Source organism: Prionailurus bengalensis, chromosome C2, assembly GCF_016509475.1.
Source record: "Prionailurus bengalensis isolate Pbe53 chromosome C2, Fcat_Pben_1.1_paternal_pri, whole genome shotgun sequence".
In the NCBI taxonomy this organism is placed as follows: Eukaryota; Metazoa; Chordata; class Mammalia; order Carnivora; family Felidae; genus Prionailurus; species Prionailurus bengalensis.
Genome location: NC_057350.1, coordinates 86669382 through 86690767, shown reverse-complemented (window position 1 = coordinate 86690767; position 21386 = coordinate 86669382). Strand labels below are relative to the sequence as shown.

General features: G+C 34.4%; 1 protein-coding gene across 7 annotated transcripts in view; it reads left to right on the top strand.

Annotated features, from left to right (window-relative positions):
* The window catches only part of FXR1 (FMR1 autosomal homolog 1), a 70532-nt gene that overhangs the window by 37057 nt on the left and 12089 nt on the right, over nucleotides 1-21386 (top strand). For 3 of the 7 annotated variants that reach the window (XM_043594829.1, XM_043594824.1, XM_043594830.1), the window contains exons 9-14: nucleotides 431-509; nucleotides 4174-4283; nucleotides 9443-9529; nucleotides 10939-11146; nucleotides 16366-16569; nucleotides 18326-18526. In XM_043594829.1, coding sequence (XP_043450764.1) covers nucleotides 431-509; nucleotides 4174-4283; nucleotides 9443-9529; nucleotides 10939-11146; nucleotides 16366-16569; nucleotides 18326-18526 — 889 coding nt within the window. Of the gene's footprint in view, nucleotides 1-430; nucleotides 510-4173; nucleotides 4284-9442; nucleotides 9530-10938; nucleotides 11147-16365; nucleotides 16570-18325; nucleotides 18527-19246; nucleotides 19328-21386 lie in introns of all 7 variants that reach the window. The other 4 variants (XM_043594828.1, XM_043594831.1, XM_043594827.1 and 1 more) reach the window with 3 other exon arrangements.

Genomic DNA, 21386 nt, shown 5'->3' with positions numbered 1-21386 from the left:
AAATCAGGAGTTGGATGCTTAACCCACTGAGCCACCCAGGTGCTGCCCCATGAACAATTTGTTTTTAGCATTCACCTGAAGAAATTGAATATGCGAGTGTAGAACAAATACATTTAGGATAAGGTTAAAATTTGGCTAACATGATAAGTAAGTTTAACTCTTGCTGTTTTATTAGGAGTTTAAAAGGGCTTAGAAGAGATTTTTTTTTTTTAAAGAGATGTTCTAATACACTTTTTCCTAGGCTTTTTATAATTCTTTTTTTTTCTTAAGTACTTCATGAATTTCTTGACTTAAAATGTCACATTGATGGGCTGAGCAGAATCTTGTACTAGAGCATAATAATTCAGAACTTCTCATTTCTTTGTTTTTATTTTGGGTTGGGGTTTTCTTCAGTATTCTTTTTTATGTTTATTTTTTCCTCGTTCTGCAGAGTGCTGATGCTGTAAAAAAGGCTAGAGGTTTCTTGGAATTTGTGGAGGATTTTATTCAGGTTCCTAGGAATCTTGTTGGTAGGTACTTCTAACTATTAAGTAAGTTAAATGTTAGTAATTATATACAGTGATTTAATGGAGATTTAATGTTTCTGATAACCATATTTTATAGTTACGGGAACATTTGATAGGGGTACTTTTCATTTTTTAGTAACATTGTGTGTGTCTTGTATCTCATTATCCTATTAAAAAAGTAAAGGAGTTTTCTTCTGTACAGAGTGACTCACTGATAAGATCCATGATTTTTATAACAGTTTGTCATTAAGTTTTTTAAAAGCCGTTTCATCCCTTGGGCTTTATCTTCTTATTCACTTAATGCCTTTTTATCATTCATATGTCCATCAAAGTTGTCATCGTAATTTTTGAGAAGGTGTTTGTGATATTTCTTTTGTTTAGTGCAGAAGAAAAAGTAAGAGTGGACTAACAATAGGGTAATAAACTTCTACACAGTAGGCCCTGAATAAATAATAATTGGTTGTTGCAAAGGCATAGAATAAGGTAAGAAGTCATGGGCAGGAGAAAAGGATGGTGATTGTGATAGGAGGGGAGTTTTCACTACTAAGTTTCTGACACCATTAATGAAAATTATTGTACCCATGGCTTATTAAGATAGTGACAAAACTTTGAGATTCCTCCCTCGCCCCCAAATTTTGAGTTTGAAGCTGTAAAGGAGCTTTATAGTTTGGGATGATTGTTTAATAGCTTTGGTATTAAATCCTCTACATCTGTGCTAACTGTCCTTTTTAAATGCTATTTAGGACAAATGGGGAAATTTTTGTCCTGTATTAAATAGGGATTATCCTAAACGTTTAATACAAAAATAAGCATTCACAGAAAGCAGAGATGTTTAGAGGAGGGGCTTGAGTTTTTGTCCACTGTTGTGGTTTCTTGACGTTACTGAAACAGAGCCCCTTGGGCTTCATTTATATTTAATTAGGCCTGTTATGCCTTTAGGAAATGATTTCTTGCTATAGGTGTTCTATTTTTCAAATACTGCTAAAAAAAAATTAGCTGGAGAAAATATTTAAAAAGATGTTTGTTTTGACCAGTAACAAGTTAATATACCCTGGGACAAAAGTCTACAGCACAATAACTTGGGCAGTTTTCTTTGTTTTCAACTATCTGTTTGCTTCTAGCTCTGCCTAAGCATTTGGATAGGTATGACATACTGCTGATTAAGTTAATTCCATTTTATTTGTTTTTATTCACTGTAGATTGAACTGAAAAGATGAGTTTAGATGTTAAAATTGAGTCTAAGCTTGAAGGGTTTTGTATAATTCTAATAAACAATACACAAAATATAATCAGATGTTTATTGTCAAATGAAATCACCTTCAAAAAGCTGCTTTTGAAAATGATTCCCTGTTTTGTTTAAATCACAATTATTGACATCCATCAGCACTAACATTGTGGTTAGAACATAATTTAACTTTGGTTTCTTCACTTGTAAAAATGATTTGGCTATGAGTGTGTGCATGGGAATCAGGGTTTTTTCCAACCCAACAAGTATGTAGAAGATAGCCTTGGTCTTCTAGAATTTGTGGTAGTGTTAATTTTGAGTAAAAATTCCTGATATTTCAGAAATAACAAAATTGGATATATTTGTAGTTCTCTGGTTCTTTTGTTTATTCATTTATCTGTGCAATGATATGAGTATGTGTCATGTCTCTTTTTTTACTCTGTCTTGGTTGGCTTTGGTGATTTGGATTCTTTGGGACTCTTCAGAAAATATATATTAGCAGCAACTGTTACATTAGTGAACTGTTACATTAGTGAAATACTCAGATAGTGTAAAGATTTCTTCGCTGTTGTGTATAATAATGCTACGTTTTGCTTCAAAATGTTTTATGGGTGAAGCAGTCTTTTGAAAAATAGTAAATTCTTAGTCAAAGTGAAAAAGAAAAAGTGGACTGAGGAGTAGAAGGGAATGAGGACTTCTTGGTGGGTAAGTTCAAGAGAATTTCCTTATACATTCAGGTTCCAAGAATTCTAGACCCTGATCATTCCCACCCCTCCTAAGTCAAAAAGAAAAATACTATGTGGTCATTGATTTAAAGTGAATTGAAACCTTTCGCCTCCTGGAAGCCTTCCTTAATCACTTCTTTACTCTGTCCCTTCAGCATTTATGCTCAGTGCTCAATTTATACTACAGGTCTGCTTCAGTTTGTCAATATGCTTTGGAATTTAAACTATGGAAATGATCAGTTAAAATATTGACGGTCTCTGGTGGGACTAAATAAAACTTGCAGGTAGGTCCCTGCCACAGACCCCAGAAGGGTGATGGATGTACACTCACCAGTGGTATAGTTCATAGAAGGAAGGGGCAATGAATGATTCTGGGGGAGGGATTATGATATATCAATCTGATTTTTGTTTTTTCGAAAAGACATTTGCTTATTTTTAGCAGGGTCAAGGATGGAGTTGCTGCTTGAGCTTCACTGTGTTAACAATGAAGGTTGCTTTTATATACTGCTGCTAGGGCTGCTCAGAGAAGATCTACATCATGTGAATCCCTTGTCCTACTGTATTTTTTCTTTTTTACCTGTTCAGTTGCTGCTGCTTTTAAATTTAGGGTTATTAATGGGGAAGGAGGGTTGAGAATAGGAATAGAAAAATCCTGTAATGGTGTCTTTGCTGTATTGACCCACTTACTGTTGCTGTTGTTCCCATTTATTCTTTAATGGAAACTGTTCTCAAGCATGCAATAGGAAAATTTTCTATTTTAACTCTTTTCAACCAAAATGAATTTATTGTAGAAATAGATTGCTTGATTTAGTTAAAAAAAAAAAAAACTGGGGGGATTTGGACTTAGTAACTTTTATAAGGAGTGTACACATCTGTTTCATACAGGGAAGGTTACCTGAATATTTACTTCTGTTACCAGGTAACACTGTCCAGTATTGCTTTGGTATTTTGACTTTGCTGTCTTTGTAACTAGCAATTTCCTAAGGGGTAGAGAATCTTCCTTCCCCCCTTTTAGTTTCTGTTTTCGTTATTGGATACTCAATAACTGCTGTTTGACACATTACATGTTAAGTGTGGAGAAGGTAAATAATTTGGAATTTGTGTCTGTATACAGTATTTCATACCTAGGAAGATAGCATACCATGTACATGCTATGTGTATTTGTATAGCTGTGAAATACTTAAAAACTTGGTGAAAAATGTTACAGACATTTCATTGAAGAGAATATTCATTTTAAAAGTATGTTCAAATTATAGGTGTGTTTTGGATGAGTAGCAACTTGAATATGAAAGCAAGATTGAATTTGTTAACTTAAAAATAATATATAATAAACAAATTGTTATGATTAATGCCAAAATAAAAGTGTTTCTTTTGCCTTTATTTGTATATCTAAGCTTTTGGAATGGGTTGCATTGATATTTTAAAAATACTGAAAAATGACATAGAACATGTTTAGTCTTTGAAAATATCTTAACATGTGAGCAGTATTGTCAATCCTAGTTAACTATAGCCTTAGGAATTCTAAAGAGAAGGGAAGTTTCAGACCAAGGATAAAAATTTCTCAGTAGTTTTCAGGATGAATATATTGAGATTAAGAAGATGGAACTATGCTTGGTTTTTAAAAATTTGATAGCAAGTCAAATTATTTGGGAGATAGTGTTGGAAGGATAGCAGTACTGATTTTTAACTTGTTGCTATCTTTTTTCTCTTATTAAAGGAAAAGTAATTGGAAAAAATGGCAAAGTTATTCAGGAAATAGTGGACAAATCTGGTGTGGTTCGGGTGAGAATTGAAGGAGACAATGAAAATAAACTACCTAGAGAAGATGTAAGTATTCAAAATGTAATTTGGTTTGAGCTTTGCCTGTTTTTCTTTCTTTCTTTCTTTCTTTCTTTCTTTCTTTCTTTCTTTCTTTCTTTCTTTCTTTCTTCCTTCCTTCCTTCCTTCCTTCCTTCCTTCCTTCCTTCCTTCCTTCCTTCCTTCCTTCCTTCATTCTTTCCTTTCCTTTTTCCTTTCCTTTTTCCTTTCCTTTCCTTTTCTTTCTCTCTCCCTCCCGCCCCCCCCTTCTTTCCTTTCTTCTTTCTTTCACCATGTTCTGTTCTTGGCTGACTTACGATGTTATTTTATATTTTGGAAATCATTTTGGTGAGTTGTATGTAGTGATGTACTTCCACTCTGATAACAGTTGGGTTTTTTTCTTTTAAAAAATTTTTGTCCCTTACTGTATTGCTTTACGTACTTAGAAAATAAGTCATCTTTCAACGTGGGCTTTGGGATCTCATTTGGTTTCTTAGTAGTTCAGTAAAAAACCCCATTTTTGATAAAAAGACTTCAATTTGATAATTTCAACAGTTATTTTTTGTACTTAACAAGAGGATAGAGCTGTAAAATTTGATACTCTGACAAAAGTTTGTTTTAAAGGAATTCTTAGTAAATAACTGTGTACTTGACCCTTTTTGGAATCTGAAAGCCCTGATTTCTTAATTGAAATCTTTAAGGTTTTATGTTGCTATTCTTTTCAAAAAAATTTTTTTTTTATTTTTTAATGTTTATTTTTGAGACAGAGACAGAGTATGAGTGGGGGAGGGGCAGAGAGAGAGAGGGAGAAACAGACTCTGAAGCAGGCTTCAGGCTCTGAGCTGTTAGCAAAGAGCCTGACATGGGGCTCAAATCCACGAACCCTGAGATCATGACCTGAGCTGAAGTCAGATGCTCAATCAATTGAGCCACCCAGGCGCCCCTGTGTTGCTATTCTGACAACAACTTTCTGAAATTTCTTGTTCAGTCCCTTCTCACATGTTAATGTTTTGTCTATACTGCACTTCCTTACTTCTCATCCATCCCTTTAAGGATCTCTTAACTGGGTGGCTCCAGTGTCTTAAACTTTGTATGCTTGTGAATATAAGGCAAGCATTTTCTTCCAAATTATCTCCTAGAAAGCAGCTTTAGTTTTGCAGAATAGATTATTGCTTGAAGAGTTTGTTAGCCTGTTGGGAAAAACCACCTCTTTAAAAAAACAAAAACAACCGTAGTCAAAGGAGTCCTTATGTGTTGGATGTTGTAAAGATGCCTACTGAAGAGCCATTTCCTTTATTCCCTTTAATTAGAATGTAGAGGCAAAAAAAAAAAAAAAAAACCAAAAAACACATGACTTAGAGAAATGAGTAGTTGGTGGCTCAAATTGGTTTCATGCCTACACTGCTTCCAAAGTTGCTTTAAATTTCAAGTAAATTTTACTTTTTAAGCAACCCTACCTCCCATTGCCTTTGAGAGGGGGATTAAAATCAAGGTCATAGTATTGGAATTTGCACTTTCCCCCTTTATATTTAATGTATAAAATAATCCATTTGGCATACAACCACTGCCTAAAAATTGGTTTGACTATCAAGATGTGTATTGGTTAGGGCCATTATAGGACTCCAGTGTAAATTTCTTAGTTTTATCTACTTACTTATCTGTTCTTCTCTTAGCTTGACTTACCTCTAGTTGCTTTTTTTTTTTTTTTTAATTTTTTTTCAACTTTTTTTTTTTTTTTTTAAATTTTTGGGAGAGAGACAGAACATGAACGGGGGAGGGGCAGAGAGAGAGGGAGACACAGAATCGGAAACAGGCTCCAGGCTCTGAGCCATCAGCCCAGAGCCTGACGCGGGGCTCGAACTCACGGACCGCGAGATTGTGACCTGGCTGAAGTCGGGCGCTTAACTGACTGCGCCACCCAGGCGCCCCTAGTTGCTTTCTAGTATTTAACATTTTCTTGTGGGGCACCTGACTGGCTCAGTCGATGCATCAAGCAACTCTTAATCTCAGGGTCAAGAGTCCAAGCCGCATGTTGGGTGTGGAACCTACTTAAAAAAAGAAAAAAAGAAAAATCTTGTTGCAGGCTGACTCTTTTAGGTCTTTCTTCATAAATAAGAACTTCCCCGTACTATATACTGTTTGTAGTTTTGGTCAGTGTCACTCCTATTTCTGTGCCAGGGTTAAGAAACTTATATGCTTACAGAAACCAAGCAGATTATTAAATGATGAAGCAGGTTGGGTTATACAAGACCAGGGATAGGGGAGTACACGGTCCATTTCTATAAAAGAAACAGATGCTGCTTAGCTTTTATCTGGTTGCCATGTGGGAATGTATGTGTTATGTGTTGCTATATCTTTGGTATTAAGAGAAGCTAGAAACCTATAATAATGTGTAAAATTTAAAAATTTTCAAAACATTGCATTTTAAGTCAAATCTTAAGGTTGACTTCACTTACTTAAGGTTGGCATTCACTTGCGGCTACCATTTCATAAGCTAAATCCCGTGGCCAACTCTGTTTATAGCTTGTTTACTCTGAAGTCCTTGGTGACCCACCTTTAGCCTGAGAGGGTCTTTTTCTATCTCTATCATAGCAATTATTATCTGTATAATTGAGTATTTAATGGTTTTTCTCTCAATCTTCTGTTTATTATCTTAACCTCACCAAGCCACATTATGGACTCTGAATCAAGAAATGAAATCTGAATTCTCATATTCTCTACTCTAGCCCAATGAATTGTATAGGGTTAGGTGCTTGATAAATATTTTATATCAATTTTTAACATTGGGTTTGAGGGGTGCCTGGCTGGCTCAGTCAGTAGAGCATGTGACTCTTGATCTCAGGGTCCTGAGTTGAAGCCCCATGTTGGTGGATTTGAGTTTTTCACTGAAAAATAAATAATATTTATATACAAGTTAGACTAGCACAGAAGGGTATAGTGTGAAAAACAAATGAGTGTCTTATGTTCTGTCCATATCTCTCCTCTCTCCATTGTGTCTAATAGATTTTAGATGGTTGTTGGTTGCCTTTTTTATGTCTTTGTTTTGCTACTAAAAACAGTGCTGCAGCAAACATCCTTTACAACTGGAGAGTAAATTCCTGGAAGTGGATTTCTTAGATCAAAGGGTAAAAGATATTTAAATTTTTAGATCTTCTTAGTTTCCCTACGCACCACACATTCCTTCTACCAGTGTAGGAATTATGTCTATTTTCCACATACTTGCCACCAGTTTGTTTGTTTGTTTGTTTGTTTTATAAATGTGGTCTCCAAGCTCAGTGTGGAGCCCAAGAGTCCGCTGAGACACCCAGGCACCCCTAGAGCTTTTGTGTTTTAAGGAAGCTAGTCTTTTGTCTTTTCATATTTGTAGTAAATATTCTTTCTTTCTCCTTGATACCCCCCCCCTCCGTAAATTTTTTATGCTGTTGGGATTTTTTAAGACTTTTGTTTTATGACTTAAGACATTTGATTTTGCCATGCTTGGCAAGGTCTTTCCTACATGTAGGTAATTCAGAAATTCATTTGTATTTCATTTGCAGGGTTTTTTTAAGTATGTAAATTTTTCACTCCAGTGGATTTGTGTGTGTGTGTGTGTGTGTGTGTGTGTGTGTGTGTGTATTAGGAACAGGGATCCTGCTTTATTTTTCCCATGTGCTAGTTGGTAGTCTCAGTGCCATCTATTAAATATAAGTGATCAGTTACTAGTATTTTTAAAAAATCAAGAAATTTCACTGAAAAAACTCTTAGAAATCTGTATATTTAGTAATAATCATTTACTCTTCAGATTTTTTATTGTGGCTTTATAGTAGTCATTAAAATATTTTGTAGTATATGTGCCTTTAAGGTTGTGTTTCTGCCTGTCCTTTGGAGGTAGCTAACTGGTGATAGCATCTCATCTTCAGGGTCAAGGCATTGTATTTCTCTTAATTCCTTCCAGATCATCTGTCTGGAATGACTTTCTCTTCTTTACTTACTTGGTAAATTCTATTTGTTTTTAACATTTACTTTAATAATATTCTTAGGAATTCCCAAAGTTTCCATATCTGGGGTGGTGGCATAGTCCATATTCTACTTTAATATTCTTGTGTTTTTTATTGATATCACTAATATTACATAAGATTATTGCAGAAATGTTTAGTATCTTTTCTGAGATTGTGATTGCCTTTAGAATAGGGACTTTGTTTTATTTGTCCATTTTCCTTAGTGTAGATTCTGGCAAGTAACATGTAGTTGTTATTTGGAGTTAGGTGACTGGATATGAAATTGGCTGACTGATTTGCTAATTATATGACTTTGGGCAAATTGCTCTCTCAACTGTAAAAGTGGACTATTTTTTTAATTGGAGTATTAAAGTTACTTTTTAATATTAAGATACAGATGTAGAATAAATAATATACTCCCAGAAATATAGTATGTGCTTAAAATGTTTTAGATTCCACTCCGCCCTCCGCCCCCCCCCCCCCCCCCCCTTATTAATTCACTTTGCACTCTCTTATATCTGCTTGTGAATTCCAGAGGACAGGGTCAAGACTTCCGTACTTCCTAAGCTTGTTATATTCCCTTTTTTCAGGCTCTCTTAGCCAATCTGTTTAAATAGCTGTTAGGAACTAATTTGTAGACTCAAAATAAGGCAAGGCACTGAAACTGATTGGGTGAGTGTATTTAGGCTTTACTTATTTTCCTTAGCCATTAAGAAGCTGGAAGTGTACTACTTCATAAATTCAGCAAAGTTAATCCTGTGATTTGCTTTAATAGTGGTGACTAAATATTTGCTCATATTAGTAATTCCTTTATATTGTGTAAATGTTTGTATTCCTTAGGTGACACTTGTGTTAATGGTCAGGAAGCACTCCCTCCAATACACAGACATTAACGGTTTTGTTATGTGCCCTTGTCAGGGATAATCTAGGTGATGTACTTTACCATTTTAAAGCCATCACCACCAAGGTGAGATATCTAGTCTGTAAATTCATACCAGTTCAAGGAAAATGTCTTTAAAAGGTGGTTTGTATACAGAGAAAGATTGAATTAGAAATTAGAAAATCTGATATAAACTGATATTTTAAAAGTAAAAATTTAAAATTTTAAATCACTGTTTTAGAAAAGTTTTCCAAATTATACATTGGTATGTCACATTTATACTAGAACTTTGTTAAAATATTAAATACTGAAGACATTGTGTTTTCTTACAGGGTATGGTTCCATTTGTATTTGTTGGCACTAAAGAAAGCATCGGAAATGTGCAAGTTCTTTTAGAGTACCATATTGCTTATCTAAAGGTTTGTATGCTGTTCCACATTCATGTCATTGTTGCTTCACATGTTAAACTAAAGGTTACATCAATTTTATATTCATGTTAAATTTCAATTCTTTATTTTAAAATAATTTAATCAAGCTTCAGATTTACCCTGTTTTTCTACATGAGAATTTAAAAGTAAAAAGTCCTTTAAAAATTTTAAAAATTTAAAGTCCCATAATAAAATGATGGGCTTTATGCACGTTGTTTCTCTTTTTTCTGAACTGTTATATTTCTTTCCTTACTCTTTAGGAAATGATCATGCTTGTGTTCCTATAATGTGACTGTCATCACTTTATGTATCTACCTGTGCTACACTGAAACCATTTTATTTTACCTTGATGTTTTAGGTGCAAATAGGGCAGAGAACTGGGAGTGAAAGTGTGCTTTCTTGGTAACTTTGGTGTTCTCTGAATCAGATGCACTACCCTGTAGACCTCATTTGATCTTAACCATTGTTTCTAATATAATCTATTTGAGTTGATAAAGAGCAAGGGTTTTAGGAAAATGCCCCATAAGTTACTAAAAGTTACAATTGTTATTTTTTTACTTTCATTACTAAGTTTCTCTTGTAAAACCTTCAACAGCTCTGTCTCTAGTAGTAGTGGGTTTTTCTTTTAGTCACTCATATCACTGCTGCTATGTTAATATTTTGAAAGCACATCTGATACCATTCTTTTGAAACTCATCTCTAGAAATCTTAGTTCAGTCTGGCATTTTATGTTCATGCTTTATCTTCTAGTACTCTACTACCTTTTAGTCAAGAGCTTTGTCAAGTTACCTTACCTTCACATCTTGTAATGACCTTAGTTTCTGAATGACCAAGTCTCCTGGTACCTCTAGGCCACAACTTGGGTGTCACTGTTTTGATGGAAAAGTAGGTTAATAGTCCCTCTTATACATGGCACCTGTATCCCACTTAGCAGAGTTTTAATTTCTTGAGGGGTGAGTCTGGTAATATTGTGTAATTATTAGCTATTTAACAGTTTATGCATACATGCATTATTACATACAGGAACTAAAACTCCCAGTGAGAATACTGCCCTAGCATAAGAAACATTTTTTCTACCTTGTAACCACCAACAAATAGTTTAATGCTTGTCCGTTAAACATACCCTTGAACATGGAGAGTCCTTGTCTTTTTTAATATTGTATGCCTGTAACACTTAGCGTAGTTGGTGCTCAGTAAGGTATTTAATAAATGTTTAATGAATTGAGTCAGCAAATGACCTTGTGAATTGTTATTTATTAAGTACACAGTTGTATTTTACCAAATAATTGGTCACGATCATAGTTTCTTTCATTGGTAGGGAGTAGTATAGCTTCATTTTTTTTTTTAAGATGGTAAAAATGATACAACATAGAAGAATACCTTTTTTGTTTTACTCATAGGAAGTAGAACAGCTAAGAATGGAACGCCTACAGATTGATGAACAGCTACGACAGATTGGTATGGGTTTCAGACCTTCTTCCACCAGAGGGCCTGAAAAGGAAAAAGGATATGCCACTGATGAAAGTACCGTCTCTTCTGTACAAGGTTCTAGGTCTTATAGTGGAAGAGGCAGAGGTCGTCGGGGCCCTAATTACACCTCCGGTTATGGTAAAAAAAACAATTTTTTTTTTTTTAAACTTTTTGATTTAGTTAGTTCTTCACTCTGGTTTGGCATGGAGGGCAGGAGAGTGTTCCAAGTCATATGTCTTTATAGTAATGACTGTAAAAGGTATATGATGTTCAAGGAGCTATGTAATGAGATCAAACATGTTTTTTGTTAGGTTGGCAGTTCATGATCATGTTTATTCTAAATATATATGGAATTGTTGTACACATATTTATATATAGAATGTAAACATATCAAACCTACTAATGGTGATGATACTGCTAGGAATCTTTTTTTTTTTTTTAATCCTCTTTTGCCTACCCTCCAGGAGAAGTAAAAATGAAATACTATGCTAATTAGTGTGCTAAGGTTGTATGTAGCACATCTGTACTAGCTTTTTAAAATATACTTAATAGCTCTGTTGGCAGTTGTGAATATAAATCTCTCACATCTGCCAATATTTTGTCCAAAGAACATTTCACTAAAATGAGGGCTTTTTAAAAGCCAGAACCAAATCAATACTTCATAGATGAACATTTTTCTAAAATGTATTTCATTGTGAGGATGGGGCCCTAACCGATGTATGAAGGGGCCAGTGGATGGTGGTGGTCAACAATTTTCTAATCCTAAATTTTCACTTATTCTTCTTCAGCTTCGGAGTTCCATTTTTCTGCATTTGGACTTGGATCTTAGCAGTGACCTGATTTGTCTTCCCTTGTTTTCTTCCCTTTCTCTTTTCCTTCTCTTTTCTCCATTCCTCTGTTCATCCTAACTGCTTTAGGAAAATATTTCATAAGCCTTTTCCAAAATAGAAGGCATTTAGAGAAAGTGGGAATACATAAAAGCTTACAGTGTGCAGATTCCACATCTGATTTCATGTTTGAAGACTCATCTAATGCCAACATTATATTAAATCTGTACTTTGATTTGCTGTAGACTTGAAAGGTTAATTATCCCTTTCCTTTCTTATATTTCCATGTTCTAATTTCTTGATATTTTTTATTATTTAAAGTTAACTCTGTATTGAGAGCTGAAAAGCAAAATTCCAGGAACATGTTTTAGCATGTGAAGATCTGAGAATTGTGAAGTACTACTGTATTCTTGAAAATACATTTAATACAGAAGACAGATAATGAGTGATTAAAGAGAAAATAAGTATATTGAATGATTCTAGAGCCACAAATTACTAGTACAGATAATTAGATTTGGCTTTTTTTTGGATGATGAGGATGGTGAATTCATTGAAGACTTTTATAAGCCTTTGGGAAGTCAACTTGCTGAGGCCAGTCTTTTGCAAAATACCTTTGTTGAAAGTGATAATAAGTTTTTATGATTAGATAATAAGTTTTTATGAGTGGTAGAGGGAATATCCTCTGGATTGAAGAAAGTTATGCAAGTTGTTCAGTAGATGGCACTCTTACCTCTGAGACTTTGCAGACTAGTAGTATCATTGCGCTTGTTGAAATAGCTATTGAATTTTAGTGGGCTTGAGAGAAAACCATTTGAATTTGGTTATAGATGTTCTCTTGTCTACTTAATACCAGGATTTTTAGGTGATAATATATATACACACACACATATACGTGTGTGTGTGTGTGTGTGTGTGTGTGTGTGTGTCAGTCATGTAAGAAACTTGTTCTAGTAGCACTGAAGTTGGTATATACCTTAGAATGGATGATGTTTTAAAACTACAATTGGCAACATTTTCTTTAGTGGCACACAAAATATGTCTTTCAGTGAATGGATGGCATATTGGAGTTGATAAAACATGGTACTTTTGCTGTTAAGCAGTCATGATCATTGAAAAGGATGTAAAGCATCTTCATAAGAGTTTTTAGAAGTTTTGGAGAGGGGAAAATATGATGTAAAGTTCTGTTAAAAATAAGTATTTGGAGTCATGAAAAAATGGATTACTTTGAATCATTTTTAAAGCCCAGTGTAAATCATTTTTTTTTGATTCATCAACTTCTATTTTACAAAATTAAAAGAATGGTTGCAGTGATTTCAACACAGTTTTCTGTTGATGCTTTAACACATTTCAAATTTAAAGGCTTTTAACACTGATGTATTAAGAGTTTTCTAGGTCAGAAGTCAGACATGAGTCTCAGTGGGCTAAAATTGTCAGCAGGACTGTATGTTCGTCCTTTCTTGAGGCTCCAGGTTAGAATCTGTTCCCTTGATATTTCCAGCTTCTGACCCCCTCTTTGTCTGTTTTGTAAAGCCAGTGACTGTAGAGTTCTGCTGCTCTGTCTCTGGTTCTCTGTAGCTGAGATCCACTCGTTTAGTTTGGCCTCACCTGGATAATCTCCCCACCTCAGTATCCTTAACCTTATCACATCTGCAAAGTTCTTTTTGCCATCCCAGAAACGTTTAAGCTTTATTTAATATGAATAAAGCAAAAGCACTAGCCAATTCATTAGTCATTTTTGTTTTTTTTTTTATTTTTTTTATTTTTTTATTTTTTTTTATTTTTTATTTTTTTTTTAAATTTTTTTTTTCAACGTTTATTTATTTTTGGGACAGAGAGAGACAGAGCATGAACGGGGGAGGGGCAGAGAGAGAGGGAGACACAGAATGGGAAACAGGCTCCAAGCTCTGAGCCATCAGCCCAGAGCCCGACGCGGGGCTCGAACTCACGGACCGCGAGATCGTGACCTGGCTGAAGTCGGACGCTTAACCGACTGCGCCACCCAGGCGCCCCAGTCATTTTTGTTTTTGACTTCAGTATCTGTCTTATCTACTGAAATGTATTTATGATTTAGACCACTCCCCCTTAAGTCTTTTGAATACTATATTTTTTTATTACTATAATTTATTGTCAAATTGGCTTTTATACAACACCCAGTGCTCATCCTAACAAGTGCCCTCCTCAGTGCCCAGCACTCTTTTTCCCCTCTTCCCCACCCATCCACCTTCAGTTTGTTATCTGTATTTAAGAGTCTCTTGTGGTTTGCTGCCCTCCCTCTCTGTAACTATTTTTTCCCCCTTCCCTCTCCCCATGGACTTCTGTTAAGTTTCTCAAGATCCGCATATAAGTGAAAACATGTATCTGTCCTTCTCTGACTTGTTTCACTTAGCATAATACCCTCCAGTTCTATCCATGTTGCTGCAAATGGCCAGATTTCATTCTTTCTCATTTCCAAGTAGTATTCCATTGTATATATAAACTACATCTTCTTTATCCATTCATCACTTGATGGATATTTAGGCTCCTTCCATAATTTAGCTATTGTTGAAAGTGCTGCTGTAAACATTGGGGTACATGTGCCCCTATGTATCAGCACTCCTGTGAATATTAGATTTAGGTTAAACTTTAGTAGGAATTCCCTTGCTTGTGACATTGAGTTAAATACACTGTATTTCTAGAGAGACTTCAATAGGGACTTTGTAAAAATTTAAAAAACGAGATTACTTATCTTCAGATTTTGGTAATGTTTTCAGGCAGTGCATAGGTTTGTCAATAAATTCAGATACATTCCAAAGGATGTTTTCACTACTCATGAAATGATAAATTGCCCTTACTCCAACAAAACCGTGACATCAGTTAATAAATTCTTTTTTGTCATTTGGATAAATAAGTGTTTGGGAGAGACATTCTCTTTTGTGAGATTCTCGTTCCTAATAAACACACTTGAGTGTAAATACTAGAAACTTGCTGTATTTTTTATAAAAGTTCCAACTAAGTCATTCTTATATCATTGACTGGTTACATCCATATTTAATGTCAAGTGGAGAAAAAAAGATGAATGTTGAAGAATTTTCTTTAAAGGAGAAAGGAAATTGTTAGGCCTCTTCATTTGTTAAGTTTTATTGTGGGTACCTTACTGTTGTGCATCTGAAGAATTCTTACGTTTTACTTCCATCATCAAATGACTGGGGTTTAACTCTAGGGAACTTGTGGTTTATCATGGAATCACTTTTATTTGGGAGATGAGCAAATGAATATCAAAGTCATGCAGCAGATTGCTTTAACAGAGAATTGTTGTGCACATTGTTAGGTGTGGGAGGGCATTTAGAGGTAGAAGAAAGCTCTACCATAGGCCAAGGGAGATGTAAATCCAAAGGGAAAAAAATAGAAAACTACACATGACAGCATTGCATGATAGATACATGTTACTTTTAAGGAAATAAGAGGAGGGGAGGAGTCTTTTCAGTTAAATTGGTCTGAAACTACAAATTGAACTGGGCTCTCAAGGAGAGATCTATTTGGATATTTGATATAAAAGGGAGGGATGGAAGTGGCATCCCAGAATTAACAAAGAATAGAAGTGGAAATGAGTATTGTAGTGATTGAGTCATCTAAATCTAACACATAATTGTGATATAATGATAATGATATTGCAGGCTTTTATAGAATCTTTGCAATGTTTAAATTTTTAAAAGATCACTATTAAAATAGGTCACTGGAACCTTAGAAATGGTCTGTAAACTCTTAGAGTCATGATAAATTTTTCTGTCAGGTTAAAGTCGTCTTCTCAGTAACATTCTTAAAATTTATTCTGTAATTTCAAATAGTGTATTCTAATTTAAGCCACTGTTCGTAAAATGTAATTGTTTTATGTACAACCACTAAAGATACACTCACAATTTATAAGACACTATCAATTATGAGAAACACTGTGATTTCAGAGATGTTAAAGTGTGAAATAGTGTGCTTCCTAGAATCAATAAAATGGTAGAATACACTGTACAATTAAACTATTCGTTTTTCTGAATATGATTAAATTTGCTTTAAAATATAATAGCGGTTATTTCATTATACTAAAACCTAAAAGTGGGCAAGTTTTTTTTTTTTTTTTGACTATTTCCAGATACTAACTGCATTTGCATTATCTATGTAATGTTTTGTGTCTTTGCTGTAATACTATATTGGCTGTATTTCTGCATATCTAAACCAGTTTTTTTTTTTTTTTTGCTTGTTTTAATATTTATTTTCTGTATTCATGGAAACAAATCTCTGCTAAGTATAATTACCAAGTTATAGTATATCTAAACCAATTTCTAATCTCCCACTAGTAGATCCTATATTATTAGTATAATATTATATTTGATTATTACTTAGTAAATTTCACATTAATTTTAATTTAGCTTCCTTTGAATCAGCCAATTAATAGGGTGATTAAAATAATTTGTAGGAAATAATTTTGGAAAGTTTTCACTCCTTATTTTCCCTTTTTTAAAAATATCAAGAATCTAATTGGCTTATGTTCTCTTTCCCAAGGTACAAACTCTGAGCTGTCTAACCCCTCTGAAACAGAATCTGAGCGTAAAGACGAGCTGAGTGATTGGTCATTGGCAGGAGAAGATGATCGAGAGAGCCGACATCAGCGTGACAGTAGGAGACGCCCAGGAGGAAGAGGGAGAAGTGTTTCAGGGGGTCGAGGTCGTGGTGGACCACGTGGTGGCAAATCCTCCATCAGTTCTGGTAGTCTTTTATATACTATGTCAGCATCCTTATTTTGTAAACAGTATAACCTTGTACAAGTTAATTCATTCCCCAAGTGTCTTCTCGCTGAGGAAGGTAGTGGAGCATATGATAAGGAGAAACCTTGGAGAGTGTTTCTCAGTGAAGGTTTAGCTAGAATTTTCCAGTCAGAAATTTTGGTTGGCTGATTCTGTTTCAGTGGTCAAAGAGTTCTCTAGTTTTGGGGGGCTTACATAATTAATTAGAATGTTTTTTTTTTCCCGCTAGAATTTTTGGGTTCTATATTTCTGTTTGCCAGACCCAGAAAATTCTAATGCAAAGAGAGATCTAAGTTATGTAATACTAAATATTCTTAATGTTGAAAATCAACTGAGAACTTTTGCTGCACTATGTACGATTTTGGGAACAGGGAAGAATTGTGAAATTTAAAAATTTTTGTGTTGTTTGAGGAATTGAGCTGTATAGAAGACTGAGAACTGAGATGCATGAGCACCTTTGTCTTTTTCTTCCTTCCCTTTTTTTTGGTAGGAGTTGTGAGAATGTTTTTGGTTAGTTTAATGGGCTGGGGGACAGAATCATTAGAGATGTGTGAACTAGATTATGTCATAGATACAGCCTTAACGTATCTTTATTGTATACCACTTTAAGAAAACCATGTTTTCTTAATGTATATATATTCCTCGTGAAAGTTTATATGGTATTTTAAATGTTATAGAACATACGTATATATAATTAAATATATACCAGACTTGCTTACCAACAACAAAAAACTGGAACAAATCACACAATTTTTAAAAGGTACTCCGGTTCCAGTGATCTTCTTTGAGCCCTAAGTTTATTTTACAGGCTTTTAGGGAAATACTTTTATATTTTACTACATTGCTCACTATTACCAAGGTTTGTAAAATTGTAGTATGCTGAATTGCACAATAAATGTACTTTACCTAGTGCTTATGATTAATGGATAAACTTAGTGTCTTTTGCAAAGATGCTAGCTTGCTAGCTGTTACGGAAACTTAGAAAGGAAAAATCGTGATTAGGTGAATTTCTTCTATAATTTGATTGGTGGAGGCAATAAATGCACATAGGTAAGATGGGTATTTTTTTCCTTATGATTATATCTTAAAACTTTCCCTTTCTCACCTTCACCCTACTTTACCCCACCTTCATTCTTTGTTTCTGGAGATGGGAGTACTAGTCAACTTTATATTTTCCTATAACCAGTTAGAATTTGAACCTTCTTAGTTTGATTTTTTTTTGTATAGACTTGTTTTGATTGCTTCAGTTTAGTAACATTTCTATTATGCCATGGAATGCAGGTGTTGTGATTTACTTGGGTATAGCACATTAACATTAGCACAAAGAAGCAGCTGACTCCTTGAACTTGGTAAAGGGGACAAAATTGTGTATTTATGTCTCTCCACTTTTCATTTCTCTAGCTTCTGGGTAGGACTAGCTAAGGATGTGAATGTCAAAAATAGCAAGTAATAATATACTGTTTTCTAATACATGTTCAAAACAAGTCAAAGAGAAGTGGTAGGAAGGTGAGGGTGTTTGCTCATCTTCTGCTTTAATTTTTCATTGCCATTTAAAGTTCTTCATATTACTTTCCAGGAAAAATAGTCATACAGGAAACATTTTTTTTGAATATGGAATATAGGGGGAGAATTGTAGATGTAGTTCAATATAGATCAAAGCATTTCTAATGACTGCAGCTCTCTTAAACGAATATTTCTTGCCTCTGACATGCATATAGTGCTCAAAGATCCAGACAGCAATCCATACAGCTTACTTGATAATACAGAATCTGATCAGACTGCAGACACTGATGCCAGCGAATCTCATCACAGTACTAACCGTCGTAGGCGGTCTCGTAGACGAAGGACTGATGAAGATGCTGTTCTGATGGATGGGATGACTGAATCTGATACAGCTTCAGTTAACGAAAATGGGCTAGGTATGTAAGCACTTAGGGAAAAGATTGTCTATTGTTAATGTATGATGCTTTTTTCAAAAGACAAAAACAAAACCAAACCCAAACTTAATGCAATTCACATACTGAAGTTTTCTTAGTGTTTACTTCAATTCAAACAAGGTAGATAGCTTTGTATCTGTCTGAAATGTCTGGTTTTCAGATTTATATAGCCAAATTATTTGAAACTTGAAAGTGTTTATTAAAAGTGCCCTTTGATGCCATTAAATCAATATAAATATTCAAACTGCAAGGCACTTAATACTCTTACTGTTCATAAACCAAAATTGGGCTTTCTGCTTGCTTCTTTAGAAATTATTATGATGACATTAGTGAAGGTATGTATATTGAGTAGGCATTAACTTTCAAAGGGCTAAAATGTTATTAACTTTGCTAAAAACTAAATTGTATTGGAAAGGAAGACTTTATTCCTGAATCATGGTAATTTAAATTAAGTCTTTCAGTTTGTTCAATTAAGAGTTAAAACCCTCTTACTTTCCAGATGGTAATTCCATTTTTAATCTATTTGAAATGGTTAAAACTACAAAATTATTTTCCTGTCAGTAATGTATGTCGTTTTATCTTCCCTGTTTAATTAAAAGGTTCTCTCTCGCTTTTCTTAAATCTTTGAAGGAAAGAAGTTTTTTTTTTTATTTTGTTTTTTGTTTTTGTCAGAATAGTTCATGGTAAACTTTGCAATTACAGATGATAGTGAAAAAAAACCCCAGCGACGCAATCGTAGCCGCAGGCGTCGTTTCAGGGGTCAGGCAGAAGATAGACAGCCAGGTAACTTTTGAGTGGACCTGTTGACAACACCAGGTCACAAGCATGAAAACAATGTCATGTGTCTGCTTTCTAAATATATTATACTTACATGTACACGTGTGCATATACATTCAAGATGTGCATTACATAAATTGTTTTCTCAACTAATAAGACTACTAAAATGCATTCTTCCTTCACTTCGTAAATGTTTAGTAACCTGTCTAATTGAACTAATGTTGTGTTTTAATTTTTTTACATGGAAATACTATTGAGAAGACCATTATTTTGTCCACTTGGCAGATTCTTCATACTTGAATTGGGGCCTGCCATCCCAGGGACTATGTTGTAGATTGTGGTTGAGGTTGATTGGCAAAACTGGGCAACTTTTGCATGGTGCTGCTCACTATATCTGGATTCAGCACCTCATTTTTGTGGGAATTGTAAATACCCACAGTTAAAAAAAAGCATAAATGAGAAAAATACTTGAAAGTGTCTTTTTTCTAATAAGAGGAATGCATGTTATGTTTTGTTTGTTTACTGTAGTGTGATGCCTTTTCCCTTACACCTACTAACTATTCAAATTAATAGTACTTACTTAGTTTTAGAATGTTAATTTAAGTAGACATAATTTTTAGTAACTTCAAAGAAACTTGTTTGCTGTGTCTATATTATTTTGAACATAATTCCGTTTTCTGTGTACAGAGAATCACGTGTATATTCACAATGAAGAAAATGTGTGCACCAAAAATAAACCCCTTTTGAACTAATCATTTTCTGCATTCTTTACAAAAGCAAATTTTTGGGTGTGTATTCCCCAAATACAGAATGTAAATTCAAGTATCTTTAATATTTTAGGTTTAGTGGTTGCAGAGACATTTGGGAAAACTGGTTTTAAAGGTGTTAGTTCCATTCTTGAAGAAAAGTCCGTGTTTTAAAGGTAGTTGTAAATTTAAAAGGAATTTAATATTGTCAAAAATAGAAAGTTTCCACCAAGTTTTTTTATTGCTTTCCTTTCTCTTCTCTCTGTAGTGTTAGAAATATTCTTTAGATCAAGCGATCATAAAGTTGGCACAGTGGTGAATACAGTTCTTTCTGGTCATAGTTTATAAATAAGAAAATTCAAGCTACATTGTGGGTTTAACATATAACATAATTTTTTAACTAGATGGTGGTTTATTAAGTCAGTGGACATCAAAAACATAGTGGTGTTAAGGAAGAGGCAGATTTTTCTGTATGATATTAATTGAAAATTGAGTAGTTTGAGGTGTCCAGTAATATGGTTTGTGTTCTATAGTGCATTTATTCCTATTTTACTCTGTTCTTTGGATTGCCACTTTTCCTAGAAATTCTTGTTCCCTAGCCTGCCTTTCCGCCGCCTCCCCCTAAAAAACTGTTAAAAGCCCCCCCCCCCAGCCCCCCAAGATAGGATTAATGGAACAGGCACATCATTTTCTCCTTGCCCCTGGCAGTGCTTCTAGGAAAGTAGCCTCCTAAAATGTCAACATTCCCTTATATAATTTAATTTATTCTCATTTGCTCAAGATTTCTTGTTTTTAGTATAAATTAAGCAGTGAATATTCCTTACTAATAAGAATGTGATTATAACACTTGTGTCAAGTTGGTTTACTTAGACCACTTAGGAAATTCTACAGTCCAAATTATGCTGCACAAATTGCCTATCTTTTTTTCTAATTATTAATTAATCTTCATTGACCTTTTAAGTGGCTAGTATTGTAAAGACTAGCTATAAACAGGTTTTGAGTCAATTGAGTTTGTTTTTAGTTGTACCTCCCTTTATGGGGGAGGGGCACTGGTAAGTTTTTACCTTTCCAGCTATGTGCCTCTAATGTTGATACCCATATCAAAAAAGTATATTATTCTGTGTGTGTGCATAGTGGATGAAGGGTTCTAACAATTGTCACATACTCAAAGTTAGCAATATGTCTGTCTATGCAGAAGGGTTTCCAAGTAGCTGAGTTCTTCCGGGTGCCACTAAGGGTTGAACTATGGAAACAGAATGAATTCATGAAGGTGTTACACAAACTAGAATCATTTCTAGAATGTTTTTGCCACCATATAT